This window comes from Panthera onca, chromosome D2 (genome assembly GCF_046562875.1).
Source record: "Panthera onca isolate mPanOnc1 chromosome D2, mPanOnc1 haplotype 2, whole genome shotgun sequence".
Taxonomy (NCBI): Eukaryota; Metazoa; Chordata; class Mammalia; order Carnivora; family Felidae; genus Panthera; species Panthera onca.
The window spans coordinates 81,112,537-81,134,380 of record NC_138349.1 but is presented as its reverse complement, the minus strand read 5'-3'; the positions used below and the strand labels follow the sequence as shown (position 1 = coordinate 81,134,380).

The window sequence follows — 21,844 nt, the reverse complement described above, 5'->3', positions numbered from 1 at the left end:
CTTTCATAAGGGCACTAATTGCATTCATGGGGTTCCACATTTATTGCCTAATTGTCTCCCCACCTTCAAATGCCATCATACTGGGGATTGGGTTTCAACATAAGAATACGGGCAGGGGGACACACAAACGTTCAGTCCATAGCACCGAGCATCAGTGTTCTTGCCCACACCACGGGGATGAGGATTTCTACTGATTCTATTCCACCCCAAGTGCAAGGTACATTTCAACTACAGCAGCTACTGGAAGTTTCCTGAGCACAAGCGCTCACCTTCACACCTCTGCTGTTCCTTCTGTCTGAAATGTCATCTCTCCTTACGTGTCTTGTGACCTTCTACCCGTTCTCCAGTACCCAGTGTGCTCTTCCTGGGCCTGTCGCGCTCTCCAGTTTTGGGTTCCTCTGTTCTGTCCTGCTCTGGAAGGGACCTACTCCGGCAGGCTATGTTTCCTGGGCTTCTGACTGGGTAGGCCACCGGGGGGCAGTGGCCGAAGATGGCAGGCCAGGAAGAAGAGAGAAACCTACCATTCCCCCTGTTCCTTGGGTAGTATCTTCCGATCCAGCCGTGTTCCTTCTTTCTGGAAGGCCTTCGTTCTAACTTCTGCCAGGTGACCCTAGACCCTGAGCTTCATGAATACCAACTCTGCTCCTTGTCCCTAGAGATGGTGGCCCCGTGCTTCCTGCTGTTGCTAATCAGGGCGGGGGGCTGGCCTCCCTGCCTTGTCTGGCTTCTTAGCAATTCCACAACTTGGAGTTCTTGCTACTGTTTCTATGTAACAAATTATCCCCAAATTCAATGGCTTGAAACAACCGTTCTGAGGGTCAGGAGTTTGGGAAGGCACAGCCAACAGGGTTTCTCTTGTCCACTCCGTCTGGGCCTCAGCTGGGAAGACAGACGCTGAAGGTGATGTGACACCGGACATGGCGGGGGGCGGGGGGTGGGGGCGCTGGAATCGTCTGAAGGTTATTTACGCACATGTCTGCTGCCCGGGGTTTTGATGACTCAAAGGCTAGGACTGCTGACCAGAGCACCCACACAGGGCTTCCCATGTGGTGCGACTTCCTCACAGCACGACAGCCTCAGAGCAGTCAGACGGCACCCACAGTCGCTCAGGCCCCACAGGCCAGTCAGTGTCCCATCCAGCAACAGACGGAAGTCCCCTTTCACGCCCTAACTTCTGAAGCGGCAGGGCATCGCTGTCCCCCTTCTCTCTTAGTTGGAACTGTCACACGTCCACCCAGGTTCAACGGGTGGGGGGAAGTGGGGGGTACAGACCACGACCCTCGATGAGAGGAATGTCAAAGAAGCTTGGGGTGTTGTTTTAAAACCGCCATAGCTCGGTTGTCACCTTCAGGACAAAACGGCTCCATTTTCCTTACTTCGAATATTTGCTGTTTTCCCAGTCGGACCCTGAACATGGAGTTCAGTTCTTATTCGCTCTATTAAAATTTCCCAAATTCCCCTGATTGAAACCGGTGGCTCCCACCTTTGTGCTACCGTGACTCACGATAACATTTGGATAAACCATTGTAACCATACACATTTCCCTCACTAGACGGTGGGGTCCCGGAGGGGCCGAAACTTATCTATCTCAGCTTGCTCCTTTTTTTAAAAAAAGTTTTTTCTTGATGTTTTTATTTTACTTATTTGAGAGAGAGAGAGAGAGATGTGGCAGAGAGAGAGAGGCAGGGAATCCGAAGCAGGCTCTGCACTGTCAGCACAGAGCCCGACGCGGGGCTCGAACTTACAAACCTCGAGATCATGACCTGAGCCAAAGTCGGACATTTAACCAACTGAGCCACCCAGGTGTCCCTCAGTGTGCTCATTCTTGGCGCATGCCTGGAACATGGTGGGCAACGAACGATATATATTGAGTGAATGAATGAATGCATATTTTACTGTAACATCACCAATCGCCAGAACCATTTTGGACTCAATACTTGGAGAAAATTGGTTGGAAGCACCCACAACTTTGCAAAGATTTTGACCCTTGCAATGGAGCAACTCAAATGCCAGCAAGGCCTCCCTCGCAGGTAAATAAGCGAAGCAGGTGAATGCAGAGGGTAGCAGGGGTGAGGCGGGCTGTGGTGAGTGTTTGCCCCGTCTAAAAAGGCCACCCGAATGCGGCCCTTGACACTTCATGCTGCCTGGGACTGAGGGGGTGGCTTAGTGTCCCTAGAACTTCTGCTTTTGTAGAAGAAACAAGAATCTTACTATTTTTTTAAACACGAGAAAAGCACACAGTTTTAATTCTCTTTTTTACATGCACATGGGAGTCTTTAAAAACTTTTAATTGAAGTTGACGTACAACATTATATTAGTTTTGTTGTTGCTTGTTTATTTGTTTCTTTTTTAGATTCCACGTATAAGTGGTGCTTGTCTTTTTCTGATTTATTTCACGCAGGGCCTAGAAAGCAGTATACTAAATAGAATCTTGATTTTTATAATATCTTCTGATTTCTTTTTTTTTAAATTTTTTAAATATTTGTATATTTTTGAGAGAGAGAGAGAGAGAGACAGAATGCGAGCAGGGGAAGGGCAGAGAGAGAGAGAGGGAGACACAGAATCCGAAGCAGGCTCTAGGCTCTGAGCTGTCAGCACAGATCCTGACATGGGGCTCGAACTCACAAACAGTGAGATCATGACCTGAGCCCCAGTTGGACCCTCAACCGACTGAGCCACCCAGGCGCCCCTATAATCTCCCGATTTTGAAGTGTTGTCAAGTAACGCAACAGTTTTAAAACTCTTGTGTGGGCCAACCCTCTGCAAACCAAACTCAACATAACCAAAGGCAGGATTCTGCCGGGGCCACTCATTCGTGTCTTCTGATTTAGAGCTCCTTGGGGATAATTCTCTGATAACTTCATTAACCCAAACTTTCATAACCTGAGCTCATTCGTCCTAAAAACGTAATTTGTGAGAGAGGCATATAAGTTTGTTAACTATTTAGACTCTTTAACATAACAAAACAGACAATAATTTAATAGGATAATATAGTAAACTGCACTTGAATTTGTTCAGTTTGCTTTATGATGCCAACCTTGTTTGCTTTAAACGCTGCAAACTGGGGCACATGGGTGGCTCAGTCGGTTAAGCGTCTGAATGGCTCAGGTCATGATCTCACGGTTCGTGAGTTTCAGCCCCGCTTTGGGCTCTCTGCTGTTAGCCCAGAGCCTGCTTCAGATCCTCTGTCTCCTCTCTCTCTGTTCCCTACCTCTCTCTCTCTCTCTCTCTCCCCCTCTCAAAAATAAACATGAAAAAAGAAAGCTGCAAACCTAAAATTCACAAGAGCTTCATCTTTGGAGGACAAACTATTTTCTCCATATTTTGCAACTGATCAAATGCTCGCATGTTCAGGGAGAAGATACAGGTTGCTATCAAGTGATTCGCTCACTCTTCGAGCTCCTCATACAGATGACAGGCAGGCCGATGCCTCTAAGTTACGTAACTAAAAGAATATAAAAGGAGAGCCCTGGACAAGAAGTCTGGGTAACTGTCCTACACTCTGCCTGACACACGACGGGCACTGGGCGATGCTTGCACGAATTACACCCAAAGGAATGAGGAGCGGCCGTGAGACTTTGGGCAGTGCACTTAAGCTGTTTGTGTCCCCCAGTGTCCTTTACGTTTAAAATGAGATATTTGATGGGGCGCCTGGGCGGCTCAGTCGGTTAAGCGTCTGACTTCCGCTCAGGTCGTGATCTCCCGGTCGGTGAGTTCGAGCCCCGCGTTGGGCTCTGTGCTGACAGCTCAGAGCCTGGAGCCTGCTTCGGATTCTGTGTCCCCCTCTCTCTCTGCCCTCCCCCGCTCACGCTCTGTCTCTCTCTCTCCTTCAAAAATCAATAAACATTGGGGCGCCTGGGTGGCTCGGTTGGTTAAGCGTCCGACTTCGGCTCAGGTCACGATCTCATGGTCCGTGAGTTTGAGCCCCTGCGCCGGGCTCTGTGCTGACCGCTCAGAGCCTGGAGCCTGTTTCAGATTCTGTGTCTCCCTCTCTCTGACCCTCCCCCGTTCATGCTCTGTCTCTGTCTCAAAAATAAATAAACATTAAAAAAAATTAAAAAAAATCAATATACATTAAAAATAAAATGAGATATTTGAAACAATCATTTTACTTTTATTACCTTGGTGAACATGTCCAGCACAAAGCCCAGCATCATGATGGGCAGGCTCTTCATTTCATTCCTATGGCCCCAGCTCTAAAATTCTATAAGCAAGGGGCTCCAAATCGTAGAGAATGCATTGGCTGGTTATGCAACTACCTGATGACATCTCTGTCCTCTACTTTTGAATCAGGGGCGGGGAACGGACCGAGATCTGAAATTCATCAAAAGTCTCGGACTGCAAACCCCGGCACACGCACACCTCGTGCACACACACACACACACACACACACGCACAAGCGGCATCTGGTTTCTGACATCTTCTTGTGACTTAGGGCAGATGCTCATGGAGCTGAAGTCCCTGGACCCCTATGTTTGAAGATTCCTTCACTCCATATTTCAGTGAAGCTTTTTCATGTGTCTGACACCAGCCAGGGAGTCTTTCTCTCTCCCTATGGAGGGCCACACCGCAGGACGTTTATCCCACACCCGAAGCGTGTCAGAGACGACTGCCCAGAAATGCTTTATTTTGCTGAACGGACCGTCTTCTTCCAAGTCTACTCATCCCTGTGCACGTCTGCAGAGACACAACTGCGGGTGACCAGTGACCAGAGAGCCGCCAGCGGGGGGGTTCCCCTGGTCAGCCCGTGGCTGGCCTCCCTCTCCATCGCGTTTCCCTTCCTTCTTTCCTGCACCCCCAGCTCCTGTCCCGGCTCTGTTCTGTCCTGTTGTACCTCCTTTCTGTCTCATCCCCTCTACCCCACACACAGCAGACCCTCTATGTGTGACACACTCTTCAGAGGGACCTGACGAACCTCTTCTGACAGAAAGTTCGGACAGTCCTCTAAGCTGCCGATCAGAGAGTCAGATTTTGTAATAATTCCTGGAAGGAAAGCCTTTGTTTTCAGTTCTGCGTGTCCAACCGCCCACGCCACCCAGCCTTCCACAGACGCCCAGACCTTCTGTCTCTGGGGACTGGGCTCGAAGCCGGGCTTCGTGCGAAGAGGGGGGTCCCGGGCTGCGGTGGAGGGTCCGGGGACGGCAGTTTTGTGACCCCATCTTCGCCTGCCCACGAGCTCTCCTTCCTGCAGGGCTCTGGTCTTTTTGCTATGAGACTCCTTCTCTGATGTTTTAAGATGCTGTTGAGATTCCACCCGCTGGGTCAAGGGCCCTGTCCTTAGTCCTACGAGCGTTTATTTACCCCCCTGTGCTGGCCTTGGTTCCTCAGGCGTCTTTCCCCCTGTCTGGACTGTAGACCCCTTGGGGCAGGACTGAGTTCAAGTCACCGTTCTGTGCTCAGCTCCTAGCCCACGACGGTGCTTGACCAGCTGGCTACTCTCACGAGAGCGTGTTTCTGTCGTGCGTGTGTGACGTGAATAACTCTGCGGGGCTACACGTCACGGGACGCAGAGCCCTGTGGCTGCGGAGATCACACGAGTTAGTGGTGTTTTGGGTTTCAGTTCAGACAATAGTCACGGGGGCAGCAGAAGGGAAGGGTCTCTTCCAACACGTGGGCCCTGAACACTCACCCAAAGTCTTTGGGCCACACCGAATTTTTCTTTGACCTTCTATAGCTTTGTCGAAGACAGAGGCAGCGTTTAGGGAAACGTTCGGGCAATGTCTCGGGGCAGCCAGCTTGAGCGAGCTCAAAAACACTTCTCTTCTCCAGACCAGGCTGCCCATGCGATTTACCCACCGCATTTTGGAGCCTCGGTCCCCGGCCAGGCCGGGGGTAGGGGGTAAGCTTCCACGATACTCTCGAAGTTGCCTCATCAGGCTTTGGCTCTAACATGACAGTGACCATCTGTCCTGCCCAATCCCTGAAAGGAACGACGGCTAAAGAGGCAGCACACTGACATTCAGGCTGGAGGGAGAGGGGCCCACACGGAGACTTCTCCCTGGTCGCCCTCACTGCATCCAGAGGTGGGAGCCGGGGACAGAGTTCCACATGGGCTCTGTCTCTATAGACGTGTTTCTACAGGATGTCCGCACAGACCTTGGAAATCGGCACCAGCTTTGCCCTGAAAAAGCTCGTGGCATCCTCTCCCAATGTCCCCGCTGCCTTCTTATCACCAAAGGAGTTCACAGGTAGCCCGCTGCCCTTTCTCTGGCCTGAAATTCACTGACATTCTGTGAAAATGCGATGGGGGCTTCAGAATTCTGAGCCAGGTTTCTGCCTTTCCAGGAAGAGAGGGGCTTCGTACCCATACACTGCGAAGAACAAGAAGCTTGCCTCCAGCGCCCTTGGCACTTTTCTGCTCCCTGCCTCCTCTCCTCCAGGCCTGGATCTGTCCCCTGCGGCCTGGCCCTCAGCCAGCTGTCAACTAATCCTTGCTAAGGTGCTAGGTGGCAAAGGCTCACGGTTACTAATCCTTGCAGGAGCCTTTCCACGTTAAACAGAACTTTGTTAGTAAATCAAAGGGCATTAAAAAATCATCGCCATAGCATAAAAACAATTTCTTTATGCTCCCTACAAAACCTTACCTTTGGAAATGAATGTAGTTATGATCATAACCTATTTGCAGTATTTGGGCGGGCTTTTTTCCACAGAGAAGTACATTTCACGCATTTCTAAGTGTCCCATTCTTCCTCCTCGTGATACTTTGAAGGTAATTTCTGCAGCATCGGCCCATCTCAGCAGGAACTCCTGCCCCCAAAGCCAACAGTCCTCCCCCTCTGCCAGCCTCTGCACCAATGAAGGGAGCCTGGGTGGGGGACCTCTGGATAGCCATGACCTTGTGCCCACCTGTGCCTAACCCCCACCACAGCTGAATGAGCAGGACGAGCGCCAGATTCAAGGTGAGTCTACCTGAGCCTTTCCCCTAGACGTGCGCCATTAAAGCCACGAGAAAGGCTTATCTTGTAGCTGAACCTGCGACATGTTAGCCGAGAGGTGGGGTTTCCCGCAATTATGTGCGGAGAGAGGTGGACGGGATGGTGCCTCCGTGGGGCCCAGGTCCATTCCCACTCCCGACGTCTGTGGCACACACCTGTATTTTTCGGTTAAGCCAGCTTTGGCTCATTCTTATCTCTTGCACATAAAAGAGTCCAAACTACTTACGGTAATGCTGATAAGAGCGGCCACGCTGAACATTCGCCAGAGACTTGACTCACACTGGCTCACTTAATCCCTCCCGTTACCTAAGGAGTTAGCTCAGAGATGTTGAGTAATTTTTCTAGGATAATCCACCTTAACGACTTCTGCCCTGGGATTTGAACCCTGGTCTGTCTGATGCTACTACAGTCTTTGGTCTTAACTGTTTATTACTTTACGTGGGTGTGAGGTATTACCTTACGTGGGCATAGTAGGGGGAAGAAATCAAGGCCTTCCAGGAATAAATTTCAGCCAATCTAATCTTCAGGGGCCGAAGAGAAGACATCATGAAGTAGAAACCACGACCTGCTCAGCCCCCTGGAACAACCCCGTGTGGATGGCAACACTTCTTCACGTTCCTAGCCCCTGGCTGCCTCCTCGAGCACTGCCCTCTCTCCAAAGCAAGAGAAGTGAGGTTGAGCCTGTTGCCCAAATATGTCCATAATCCTTTTGGGATTATCCAGGGCACCTCTGTAAAGGGCTCTCTTGCCAGCCACCTGTGCCTGGACCACCTTTCCTTGCTTCTAGACCGTACGTTCTTAGGCTATTCAAACTAGTGCCAGTCCGTCTATCTATAAAATGTTATTTGGCCACTGTCTACAGGCCTGTCCTAATCTTGAGCATGCAGGACAAATCAAATGCCATTTCTGCCCCCTGAGAGACCTCAGTGGCATTTGAAGATCCTCCCTCACGATACCATGCATCAATACCAGATGAGAGGCACACCGGCTCTCTCCAGAGCTCAGAGGAGGGGGTAACTAATTCTGTCCGAGGACTTTGGGAGCTATGAGATCTGGCACTAACCTAAGGAGAGGAAATTCGCAAGTTTTAGTCTACTGTGGTTAATCATCTGGTGGGAACTCACACTGAATTGCGAGGCTGTTTCCCACCACCCCCCGTGTTTCCCCTCAAGGATACCATGATCTCAGGAACTGACAGAATGGGTTACAAACCCCCACGTGCACGAAGGATTGTTAGCCAGCCGTTCAGGGGTATTGCCTCAGCCAAGAGGGAGTCTCTGAGCAAAGGCCTTGCTTCGTGCTCCTCATGAACAACAGCACATCTCTTCAGAACGTCAGCCCAGTGGAGGAAAAGGATGATTTTCTGCATCCTAGAGATCTTCAAAGATGGCCACTTGGAGCCATGACTATACGCAAAGCTTATCTCCCTCCAAGATGGGCACAGGGGAAGAAAGTTGTAGCTGGACCAGAAAGGCAGCTCAGGGTGGAGAATAGAGTTTCAGAAAATTCATACAAAACGACTCCGTTGGGAATATTTTTTAATTGCAGGCAAGTGATCGGGTAGGAAAACAGTCAGCGTTCCCAGTGCAAAGACTTTCCATCCTGGTATTGATCTTGCGGCGATCCCGAAAGCCGTTTTCAGGGAAACGGTCACTCTTTCCCTTTACATAATGTTCATAAATGTGCAGGCAAAATAAATGTGTCATGGGTGAAATTGCCAACCAGAATACCACCACCCGGCTGTCTCATGTGAGCTTGGTTTATGGATCCAGTGTTCTCCAGCGAGCATCGCAAATCCACATAATGTTCCCGAGTGCTAAACTTGGAGCTCTGATTTAGCTGACAGATGTTTAAAATCACATCGAGTTGGACAACTCCCTGAGGAGGACACAGCTGCAGATGTGAAAGAGAGCAAGTTATTTCCAGTTAAGGTCGGCGGGAACTCAGCCTGAAAACCTTCCATCTCCATCCGCCTTCTTCAGACAGGATGAGATGGGCGAAGGAACGTTTGCATGCTGATTCCACCCACCCTTGGCCAAACCTCACCCTCTTGTCAAACTGTTTGCCAAGATAAATGCAGAAGTTGCATCTTGGGCCAATTGTGGGTGCTCCAGTCAGCCTTCATTGAGTATAAAGGGGGCTGCCAGCCCTTCAAAAAGTGTCACAAAGCCACATTTTGGAGCCTCTCTGGTGGCATCTTAAGCTGCGAATGAGGAGGATTTTGGAATTCTGTACTTGGAGATTCTTCGGATGTCAACCACTCAGGATAGGTGGAAATTCATGTGCTGAATGAGGACAGAGAGGCCATGGCTCCATTCTCCCCCCCGCAACCCCCCAGCCCTCCTCTGACATCCAAAACAGTTCCTCCTTCGTTTTTTAAAAACAACAAATTTAAAATTATCCTAGAATCTTCATAACAAAAATCACATATTTTAGACTTGTTTCAAGACTCAGACTGAAATGGATTTGTTTAAAAAAATTGTCTGTGCATTTGATGTGGGAGACTAGTGACCTTTGGTATTTTGTGTTAAAAAAAAATGTTTGATGTCTAAAATTTCCCTACTGAGCTTGTATTGTTTCTAGTCTCTTTCCATGATCTTTCCAGCCTACATCATTCCCCACATTCAAAATCAGTCCTTTATTTACTCAGCGGAGGTTTTGACATAGTCATGAGCTCATCTCGATGGCAGCTTCGAATCAATGCGAATCGCATTATGATGTCACAATTGATACGATATGAGTGTTAAGTTAAAAGATCGTAAAACGATTTTAGGACAGAGCCCGAGAGACATTTCTCGTGCAGTCAGGGGAATGGCAGGAAGGGGGCCACCGAAGGTGCACTGCATTCGCATCAGGGAGGACTGTGTGCACAGGTTCTTACACAATCCGCCTTATCATTGGTGGAAATTGATGGGCAACTGGCTAGGGTGACAGAATGGGTGTGGCTCACAATCTTCATGTAGTGTGTTGAACAGATACTACGTCCGGGGGGTGATAAACTGGGAACATGGCAAGCTCAGCCCCAGTGCCAATTAATCCCGGGAACTACTTTGCAGATGGTCAGGTTGGGAGGCCTCTAGCTGGGAAGAAGAATTCAGGCACAGGATGAATAGGAAAGGCAGAACTTGACTCTAAGGCTGGCGGGAGAATCTCAGATGGATTCCTGTGCCGCCATTTGTAAAGACTATACTTCCTGACTTCCTGGAGGAAGGACGTTTTACTACATGACTCAGTCTGTGATGTTGAAGTATGGATTTCCATAGTCTGGAGTGGAAGATTATACGCCGATCCGTTCCCGCGGACAACTTCAGGAGAGTGAGGTTGGAAAACGAAAGGAGGAAGTGATGAATTTCAGAAACAGGCCTAAACTGTCTGGTTTGTTGCAACAAACACTTATTCTTTTACCGAAGAAAAATCAATACAATAACTGAATCACACGTGCATAAACACAGTCCTCCTCCTGACAGGAATTTCTATGGAGGAAGGGTCCGGAAACCAGAACTGACTAGGCAAATTCTTTGACCTCATCTCTGAGGAATCACACTATTTCTGGGAGAATAAAATGCATCAATAGGCACAGATAGTACTTTGAGAAGTTGAAAGGAGTCTGCAGTGCAAAAATGTTACTGCCGTCGTTCATGGTAAGACATAAAGGGTAATTTATAAATCTTGCTGAATGACTGTGATTTTAATAATTCCTGTAAGAGAGTCTTTTGCTCATACATTTTCAGAGGACTTGGGACACTGAAGATAAAGGTTTAGGATTATGCATTTAGGGTTCTAGTTAATAAAATCTCATTTGACTTTTGGAAAGAACCATCTTTTAAAGTCCATTTTGAACCCTGACCCCACCACTCACTTGTTCTGATAACTCTGGGAAAACTAGTTAATTTCTCTGAGCCTCCATGGCTATACACAGAGGATGTCATAATGCCTTCCTCCTCGGGCTATAGTGAGAAATACATAATATGATAAATGTTCACTGTCGAACCCTTCTATGCATGGAAATCATGGCCACTCACTTCACTGGGAGGTCTCTAAGCAAAGCGCAATTTTTATCGGATGATCACAAATGTTCGTTCTTTTGTGCCAACGGACACACCGACGTAATGGGGAAACGATAAACTCAAATCTGCAAAGTGAATTAAGGCAATGGTTAGGAACAAATCCCAGGCCTAAGATCCGGCCATTAGGTCGTAATGGAAACCATCCGACGAAATTCTGTAGATGTTCTCTTGCCTTAGGAGTGTTTGGGCTTGTAACGTCTGGATGTCCGAAAAGACGGGCTCACCTTCTCACCCGAGACCCAGGGATCCTTGGCATAAAGATCATGAGGAAGTGGGGAAGGAAGAGTGGAGTTTATGGAGCTCTGCTACTGATGAGCGCACATCCCTCAAGCTAAAGAGCATTTTGGACACCCCAGTTTCTCCTGGACGTTCATCCTGTGGACTTTGTTCGTTTTCTAATTCTAAACACAAAGCTAACAGTAGACAATGTCCTCACGTAATGGTTCCTTCCTACTTAGCATTAAAGTATGGTGTGGGACGTACCACATTAATCATCAGCTACGAAAGGACTGGTTTGGAAAAGTACCCGGGAGGGGGCTGAGAACACCTAGCTGGGAATCACATCGGTGGGTCTCACCTTGCGACCAGTTGGTAAAGTGAAGGTACGAAGACAGAGGAAAGAGGGGTTGCTAAAGACCCCCACCTCTAGCCGAGTGAGCAAAATGATCCCCATTTCCAACTTGGCAGAAGCCATCACATCAATATATTTATAGGACATTAATTATAATTTTAATTGGGGCTGGAAAAAGGGGGTAGCTGCACAAATGAAAAGGAAATATATTACCTACCATCACCGCGGGGAGTAACCTCCAGTGCCGAGCCTAACACCCTTCCTCAACTTAAATGGGCTTTAAGGATATTTGCTTATGGGTGCCAAGGCTTTTCAAAAGAAAGTCCTACTTGGAAACAGTTTACACGACTGTCCCTGGGAACCAGGTGAATGAATTATGGCCTACCTGCACAACAGTCTCCACCTGTAAACTGAGTAAGGAAAATCTCTATACCTGTATTTATAGCTACCAACCGAGTACGTTCTGAAATGAAAACCCAGCTACCTCACTGTGTGTGGCGTATGCTAATTTTTCCCCAGGTGTATGAAGAATAAAACCGGAGGCACGGAATGTATACAGGACGAGGCAGAAATTTAAGTTGGAATTTTCAGAAGAGCAAGATTGATCGGGGCCGAGAGGAGGGGGTACTAAATATCTAATCGTACCCGAATCCTTGGCTCCGAGGTTAAAAGAACACATCCTCTGTGCCCGCTTCACGTCATAATTCTTCGATCAACAAATCACTCAAAAGAACAGGAACTGGGAAGATGAGCGAACTTGGGTTGGTTTCCTTGGGTATCGCAGGCATTTCCTCATGATACCATTCTGATTTTTTCTTTCATCCAAGATCAGCAGATCGGCAGGTGTTAGTGAGGGCTGGCTTAAGACTTCTCTTCGCCAAATGCCTATCATATTGGGCAACTGTGCTAAGGGCTTTATAAACATGAGCTCATGCAAGGATATAACCCACGCAGTAGCTCTATGAAGGTAGCTGTTCTTTGCCCATTTTCCAGATGATAAAACTAAGACTCCAAGAGGTGAAATGATGTGACCATGATCATAGAACAAGGCAGAGTTTGGACTGAAACTCATTTGGCTTTATAAATCTTTGACTGACTGATATTAATGGTAATTCCTGTAAGAGAGTCCTTTGCTCATATCTTAGCTCATACTAACCCGACTCCTGGAGAGCACTGTGCTTTTCAGGCCTCCATGGAAGGGTCCTCGGGCTGATTAAGACAAACAGCAGTGCTTTCCTTAGCCTTGAATTTGTATTCCCTTCATCTGACCTAATTTCAGTACTTTACCAATCCACTGATACCACTAGAAAAGAGAATTGCCTTTTTGTTTTGTTTTGTTTTGTTTTTCCTCTTTAAAACGAAAATCTTTGGGGCGCCTGGGTGGCTCATTCGTTTGAAGGTCTGACTTTGGCGCAGGTCATGATCTCACAGTTCATGAGCTCGAGCCCCGCATTGGACTCACTGCGGTCAGGGCAGAGCCCGCTTAGGGTCCTCTGTCCCCCCTCTCTCTCTAGCCCCTCCCATGCTCACGCTCTCTCTCTCTCTCTCTCTCTCTCTCTCAAAAATAGACAAACATTAAAAACACATAAATACAAATGAACATTTCTTTAAGGAAGTCAGAGCAGACCTTAAGGGCATCGTGCTGAGATAAGTCAGATGGACAAAGACAAATAGTGTATGATATCACTTATGTCAGACACAAGCGTTTGTGCTTGACATTAATGAAAGATACTACGTTTGCTTAGCAGAAAGTAAGAAAGAACTTTTAATGACTTTAAAAAGCCTTACTACAGAACAAACACACCGACGGCACATTCTTTATTGCTTTCTAGGAAAAAATACTGTATGCGTATGTGCCTGCCGAGAGCAATCGCCTACAGTTCAGATAGAATTAGGGAACGGATAATTCGGAGGATACCGGAAGGAGTTAGAGAAGAATTTGCCTAGATATGCTGCAGTAGTGAACATGAAATTCAGCGATTTAAGACAACAGAGATTTATTTCTCACCCCTACTATATGTCCAACGTGGGTCAGCAGAGGTGAGGGAAGCTTCACCACTGGATGACATTGCCTGCTCAGGACCAGGCTGTAGGGTCCACCCGAGCAGGGGAAAGGGTACCTGCTCTCAGATGATGATACACGGAGGTGATGGAGATCGCTTCTGCTTAAATTTCATTGGTCAAAGCGAGTCACGTGGCCACGGCTAACTTCGAGAGCAAGAAATCTTGGTGAACCCTGGTAATGTGTACCCCTACCGTGCTTTCCCCTTAGGCTTATTGTAGGGATTAAATGTTAATTATGATTGTTACCATTTTTTTTTTCAGTATTCGCTAAGAGGCGAGGCATTAGATGATTACAAAAATGAGCAGCATCGGACGTCTGACTTTGGTCAGTTCAGAGTTTAATGGAAGGAACAAAATTAAACCAAGAGCCCAAACACAATGGGGTAAGCGTCCCACCCCCAGACAGCTGTGCAGTGAGAAAAGAGAATAGGGATCGGATGAATCCCTTGTGGATGAGCAGGTGGGGCATGAGGGGTCCTCATGGGAAGCTGCCCTGTGAAGGTCATGCTTCGGAGTTTTGACAGATGAGGGATCTCAGATGGTGAACAATAAGAAAGGCCACCCAGATGGAGGTAAGAGCCTATAGAAAGGCTCAGATCCAGGAGAACTGCCCTGGCCTGAACGTTTGTGTCCCCCTCCCCACATGCATGTATTGGAATCCAATCCTCAGTGGGATGATTTTTGGAGGTAGGGGGCCTTTGGGAGGTAATTGGGTCATGAATGGGATCCGTGCCCTTCTAAGATGGGTCCAGAGAGCTCTGCTCTTGCCACCGCATGAGGAAACAACAAGGAGCCAGCATTTTGCAACCTGCAAGAGGCTTTCAGCAGACCCCAACGATGCAGGCACCCTGGTCTCAGACTGTCTGCCCCCAGAACTGTGGGGAATACAGTCTGTTCTGCTTGTTTATAAGACACCAGTTCGTGGTATCGTTATAGTGCCCGAGCTAAGACAAGAGTGCACAGTAAGTATTTTCTTGGAAATCTATGGAAGATGATGGTAGGGGAGTAGGCAGAGCCCAGACCAAGGGAGACCTTGTATGTCTATGTCATAGACAGCAGTTCTTTTTTTAAGTGTATTTTTATTTATTTTGAGGGAGAGATAGAGAGCCATCAGGAGAGGGGCAGAGAGAGAGGGAGAGAGAATCTCAGGCAGGTTCCGCACTGTCCGCGCAGAGCCAACCTGGGGCTTGAACTGACGAACTGTGAGGTCATGACCCGAGCTGAAATCAAGAGTCAGACACTTAACCACCGGAGCCACCCAGGCGCCCCGACAGCTTTTGTTTTTAATTGCAGGATTACTGGTGTTGTGCACATAGTCTATGTTAGCCACGGAACAGCATGGTGCAGTGCAAAGCCCTCTATCCGAGTCCCTTCGGTGTTCAATTAGTTGTCAAATGAAGGGTGCTCATTAGCTCTGTGACCTTTGATATCTCAGGGTCCCACAACCCTGATCGGTAAATGAAAGGTTTGAGGCAGGTAAATTTTGAAGTTCTTTCAAACACTGAGTTTAAGGACTATGACTCAGATATGCATTCTCTAGGGTGCCTCAGCCCCAGGAAGACGGCCAGGCCAGTTGACCAGATAATCTTACACACACACACACACACACACACACACACACACAAGGTTTCAGCACACCTTTCTGGTACAGGCAATTCAGTAATAACTGCAAAAAGTATAACATTTATGAGAAGCATTTAGATTTAGGCCTTGCCAAGCTTATTCTTTGGGCTTCAAAATCTGCAATCCATGGCGGGTGTTGGGGTAAGTATTTCCTATCATGAAATCACACATTTTCAAGGCCTTCTATATCTCAGAATTGCTGATTTGAATTACACTGTGGTTCCTGCACTATTCACGGGTGCCAAAAAAGGATTCTGACCCGAGGATTAAGTCTGTGGCTAACAGAACATCTAGCATTGATCCTTGATACTTGTCAAGACATTGTAATTATCACACTTTATTCTGGGCCCTATGAAGTTTTCTCGGGTTCTTGTCTGATTTGCCCTGGCTGCTTGAAGTGCTGTGGGGCTTTGGTGAAGAATGCACATTTCAGAGACAAACTGTTTAATTTCTCAGGGCCCCAGTTGCCTCCTCTGAGAAGGGAGAATGATACAAAGTTTTTTAAGAGGCAGCCAGACCCTGTCAGAATGGCTAAAAGTAACAACTCAGGCAACAGCAGCCTTTGGCGAGGATGTGGAGAAAGGGGAACACTTTTGCACTGTTTGTGGGAATGCAAACTGGTGCAGCCACTTTGGAAAACAGTGGGGACGTTCCTCAAAACATTAAAAATAGAACTACGCCAGCACCCAGCAGTTGCACAACTAGGTATTTATCCAAAGGATATAAAAAGGCTTATTCCAAGGGGCACATGCACCCCCACGTTTATAGCAGCGCTATCAACAATAGCCCAAGTATGGAAAGAGCCCAAATGTCCATCGATGGATGAATGGATAAAGAAGATGTGGTATATATATATATATATATATATATATATATATATATATAACATGAGGGAAGGATGAACATGAGGGAAGGAAAGCAAAAATAATATAAAAACAGGGAGGAAGAAAAAACATAAGAGACTCTTAAATACGGAGAACAAACTGAGGGTTGCCAGCGGCTGTTGGGTGGGGGGACGGGCTAAATGGACAAGGGGCAACAACACTCGTTGGGATGACCACTGGGTGTTATATGTAGAATCCTTATTGCACTAGATGCTAACTAACTTGGATATAAATTAAAAAATAAATAAATGAAAGAAAAAAAATCGGCAGAGTGAAAAAAGCTTAAAGCCTCAGAGCAATGCCTGATGCTCATGGTAATGTTAGCTATAGTTACTATTAAGAAGTTGAGGGGCGCCTGGGTGGCGCAGTCGGTTAAGCATCCGACTTCAGCCAGGTCACGATCTCACGGTCTGTGAGTTCGAGCCCCGCGTCAGGCTCTGGGCTGATGGCTCGGAGCCTGGAGCCTGTTTCCGATTCTGTGTCTCCCTCTCTCACTGCCCCTCCCCCGTTCATGCTCTGTCTCTCTCTGTCCCAAAAATAAATTAAAAAAAAAAAAAAAAAAAAAAAACACGTTGAAGAAGTTGGGTTAAGGAACACGAAGAGAATATGAGTTCGAGCAGGTGGGGTAGGAGTCGGGTGCAGAAAAATCACATGGTGGTTGGAGCCGGGGAGGGTGCGGTGCTCAACGTCTCTGAATGCCTAGAACACCTTTGTTCATCAAAGTAAATGCTAAAATCCCAAACCAGCCAGGTTTTCGTATATTTGGATTTGAAGAATCGTTATTATTCTTTCTACTAACACTGTTGGCAATAATATTATCCCAATCAAAAGTGGATTTACTGGTAAGCTAATGAAGCTTAAGTTTTAGTCTTTCCCCATTTGGGAGAACCCCTTCTAAATTTATTTTCATATGTATTTTTTTTAAAGAGAGCTTTCCACCACAAAAGCTATAAGCTTCTGCACCACCGCTCTCCCCACCCCCCGCCCCCGCCCCAGCCCCAGCTGGATCTGCCCGGATCGCAGTGACTGGGTCAGAGGGAAGGATGGGTAGGGTACCAGGTACAAGTCAGAATGTCTGAGTTCAGGCCTCAGCTCAGCCTTTTGCTGCCCGGGTTACTGTAAGCAAATTACTTTCACACCCTGCACAGTTAGTACGAGTGGTTATAACCGGCTGATCTTTCCCTTTTGAGAAAGAAGAGGGTCTTGGGTTGTTCGCAGGTGATCTGAGGAATTCTTCAGTCGCCCCTTTAAGACTAGCGTCACACATTACTGTTCTTTGAATCCCTTTGCCTTCATCTCCCCAGCGGCTGGCGGCTCGTGCTGGAGAAATTCGCATAGTAAACGTCCTGAAAATTAGAGAAATGATTGTCATTTCTGGGGTTTTCTTATATGGGGTACTCTATTGCCAGAAGATGGGCTGGTAAAACTTGGTTTGCATAGGTAAATTCTGAATGCTATTTATTCATTCATTCATTCATTCATTCATTTGTTCATTTATTTATTTAACCAGGCTGAGAACCCAGGTATCTGTGAGTCATGAGAGCCCTTGGGTAGGCAGGCAAGTCACTTCCCAGGAAAGCTCACCCTCTCTAAGCTTCCCCGCAGGCTCCCTTGAGAAGGTGAATGCCGGATTTGTAGCAGGTTTATGCACAAAGACCCATGAAGAAAGAAACACAGGGCAGTGGAAAAGAACGCTCGAGGCTGTGTCCTCCAGAGCTTTGAACCTCAAATGGTAATGTCTGGGTCACCGAGGAGGCTGCTCCCAAAATAACTCCCCTGACTTCTGGCCAAAACAGAGGACTTTTCTCCCTCTACGATTAACGCAGAATGTTGGATGCCCAGCCGTCCCAGAATGCTTTGCACTCTTGGCATTTCTAATTCCATTCCTTTTTAGAGTGGTGGAATATTCTCTTTCAATCAGGCCAGCAGCCTAGAAGTTGGGGGTGAGGCTTGATCTCCCAGACAGAAAGATGCTATTCTGGTCTCACCAGGGTTTCATCATGTCACAGTTCAGACCCCAGCTTTCAAGGCAATCTTGTTTCTTTTAAACACACACGCACAGCTCCGTGACAAACGACTTCCACTTTAAGAATACCCACAATGCCATGTGTGCTGCTGGAGGAAGGCAGCTGGCCAGTGGCCAGGTGCTGCCCTGAGCAGAGCGGGGGCACAAGAGCTGGGCCGTTTCTGCCTGAGTCACTCCTTGCTCGCTCGGCTGATCTTTGCTCTGGTGCTCAAAGGGCCGGCCTGACACACGCTCAAGGTTGCATGCTCTGGCTCTTCCTACCTCCTGCTCCTTCTTTTCTTCTCGCACGGATGCCAGCCCTGCATCACTGTCTGGAAGCTCTCCCACCGGCATCTCACGGCCTGCTTTTCAGAACGCCAAACTGATCCACCACAAGTTCTATTTTTAATGAATTACAAATCTCACAGAGCGAAAACCCCGACAGTTTGGCAGATATTTGAGGATACGCTGCTGCAAAGCCAAGAAGCGCCAGAGCAATGCTATGTTGGGTGCAGGGGTTGGGTTCCTGGAGGAAAACACGAGTGGTGTCTACTCCACACCTAAGTAGGAAGAGCATGTAACCTACAAACTGTAGAAATCTGAACAGTACGGTCAGACCCTCGCATTTTGGCTTTGAGCACATTTAAAAAAAGATGATACCATACGCAAAAATCAATTCACAATGCATGAAAGACCTAAACGTGAGACCGGAAACCATCAAAATCCTACAGAAGAAAACAGGCAGCAACTTCCTGCTGCAGCAATTTCTCACCAGGCACGTCTCCAGAGGAAAGGGAAACAAAAGCAAGAACGAACTATCGGGACCTCGTCAAGAGAAAAATCTTCTGCACAGCGAAGGAAACGATCGACAAAACTAAAAGGCAGCCGACAGAATGGGAGAAGATATTTGCAGAATGACATATCGGATAAAGGGTTAGTATCCCAAATCTATGAAGACCTTATCAAACTCATCCCCCCCCCCCCAAACAAATAATTCAGTCAAGAAATGGGTAGAAGACAAGCATAGACACCTTTCCAAAGAAGGCATCCACATGGCAAACAGACACATGAAAAGATGTTAAGCATCACTCATCATCAGGGAAAAACAAATCAAAACCACGATGAGATACCACCTCGCACCTGTCAGAATGGCTAAAATTAACAAGTCAGGAAACAACAGATGTTGGCAAGGATGCAGACAAAGGGAAACCCTTTCGCACTGTGGTGGGAATGCAAACTGGTGCAGCCGCTCCGAAAAATAGTGTGGGAGTTCCTAAAAAAATTAAAAATAGAACTACCCTACCACCCAGCGATTGCACTGCTAGGTATTTATCCAAAGGATACAAAAATGTTTATTCAACGGGGCACGTGCATCCCAATGTTTATAGCAGCGCTATCGACAAGAGCCAAATTATGGAAAGTGCCCAAATGCCCATCGACAGATGAATGGATTGAGAAGATATGGTATGTACACACACACACACACACAAATGAAATCTTGCTATTTGCAACAACATGGATGGAACTAGAATATATTATGGTAAGCAAAATAGAGAAGGATAAATATCATATGATTTTACTCATGTGGAATTCAAGAAACACAAACAGATGAACACGGGGGAAGGGAAGGAAACACAGGATATCAACAGAGAGGGAGGCAAACCAAAAGAGACTCTTAAATACAGAGAACAAACTGAGGGCTGCTAGAGGGGAGGTGGGTGGGGGATGGGCTGACTGGGGGATGAGCGTTAAGGAGGGCACTTGGGATGAGCCCTGGGTGTCGTACGTAAGTGATGAATCACTGGGTTCTACTCCGGAGACCGATACTACACTGTATGTTAACTTGAGTTTAAATATATAAATTAAAAAAAAATGTTTTAAATTAATTCATTAGTTAATTAAATGAATAAAAACTAAAGTCTTTTCAAAAAAAGAAAAAGAAAAAAAAGATGACCAATGATGGAAAGGAGGCCTGAGAAGAAATGGGGAAGAAAAGGGACGTAGGGACACCTGGGGGGGCTCAGCTGATTAAGGGTCTGACTCTTGATTTCAGCTCAGGTCATGATCTCATGGTTCATGAGATCGAGCCCCATGTCAGGCTCTGTGCTGAGTGTGGAGCCTGCTTGGGATTCTCTCTCTCTGTGTCTCTCTGCCCTTCCCCTGCTTGCGCGCTCTCTCTCTCTATCTCAAAGTAAATGAGTATTAAAAAAAAGAAGAAGAAAAGGAAATAGACAATCCGGATGTGCAGACTGGAAAGGGCATACGTGATCCAATAACCTCACAAGGGGCTCGAGGCCACACCCGCAAAGGATGAGAGTGGCCACGGCTGGACTATTCTCAGAGAAACTTGTATCTTAAACATCTTGGGAAGGACACCAAATTCTATGGGCTGACAACCCAAAGGGGAAACTTTGGTGTAAGATTTGCTCGTAAGCAGAAAACGTTCTGTGAACGGTGGGCGGTGGGATGCCTTAAGGATGACGCCATGTTTTATTAAGGGCTTTTCGTAGGCTTTTAAACTTTATTTTTATTTCTCTATTAAAGCAACACTCATTACATCTCTTCTCATATCTGCCTCCAGTTCTGGGTTGGATTATCTCGGTACCTAACTCTACGCTTGAGGGTTTCTCAATGGAAGCGCTACTGACACGTAGATGAGACCAACCTTTGTTGGGCAGGAGAGTCCTGCACCTTTCAGACCGTTGAACATCTGTGGCCCGTGTCCACTAAATTCCAGGTGCGTCCCCACCAACCAGTCCCTGGGACAACCAGAGAGCATTCCATATATTTCCAGATGCCCTCCCCTACCACGTTCGGTTGAGAAAAAGAGCCCTTCTGTTCTTAGCGTCTACACAGTGCCTACCACATAATGGCTGGGCATGGCTATGGCATTAGGCCCACGGGGGCTTAAATTCCATCTCTGCCACTTTCAAGCTAGTCTGACATTAGTCACCTCAGTTTTCTTACCTGTAAAATGGAGAGAAGAGTACCAATGAGACGATGTGTGGAAAGCTGTAGGTGGAGGGCCTACAGGGACCACTACAATTACTACAGTATTGTTAGTGGCCTTAACCTATAGAAACCAGAAGCAGCAGACTCTTCCTTTCCGGGAGTGGCTCCATAATCATTGCATCAACTAGAACTCGTTCTGTCACAAGTGACTTAAATAAGCGAGCTCAGGTTGGCTGAAGCCAAACAAGAAGTTACGGATTCTAGCAGCTATCCCGTCTGTCCCCGGAGCTTAGCACGCAGGCCCCTCCAGACGCTGAGGGCTCGGGATAGGAAAAGCAAGGGCATCCCAGCAAAGTCTTTGGAAGGAAAGACAGTACATGTCAGAGAGATAACTACCAAAGGTTCACTGGAGTGCGAATTGTTGGGAGTCTACAATCACAGATGAGTGAAATTCAGGAAGGCCTATCCTCTTTGGGGAAAAAGCAATCTAGTGCAAACTGCAGGTGAATCCGATATATCAGACTTCTTTGGACACTTTAAAAAATATTTGGTAACCGTGAGATTGAATAAAATGTTTTCGTGCCCAAGACTCTAGTTTGGCATTCACAAAAGACGGACGTGAATCGTCAGTTCTCTGAATAAAGAAGTATTTACCAGGGACTCCTGAGAACAGTTTCTCTGTATGTAACTAGGATTAGTCTACTAAACTAAGGTCGCGTGCTTGAAAGCGTTTTATTAGTTCT

The 21,844-nt window shown here is 47.2% G+C and overlaps 1 protein-coding gene across 7 annotated transcripts in view; it reads right to left on the bottom strand.

Moving 5' to 3' along the window:
• The window catches only part of RNLS (renalase, FAD dependent amine oxidase), a 346,559-nt gene that overhangs the window by 50,291 nt on the left and 274,424 nt on the right, over positions 1-21,844 (bottom strand). For 2 of the 7 annotated variants that reach the window (XM_078434142.2, XM_060642980.3), the window contains one exon: positions 7,392-8,828. The exons of 2 other annotated variants lie outside the window; for them this stretch is intronic. In XM_078434142.2, the coding sequence (XP_078290268.1) occupies positions 8,610-8,828 (219 nt within the window). In that variant the 3' untranslated portion in view covers positions 7,392-8,609. Of the gene's footprint in view, positions 1-7,391; positions 8,829-17,164; positions 17,491-21,844 lie in introns of those variants that run through there. 3 more of the 7 variants (XM_078434139.2, XM_078434140.2, XM_060642981.3) reach the window with 3 other exon arrangements.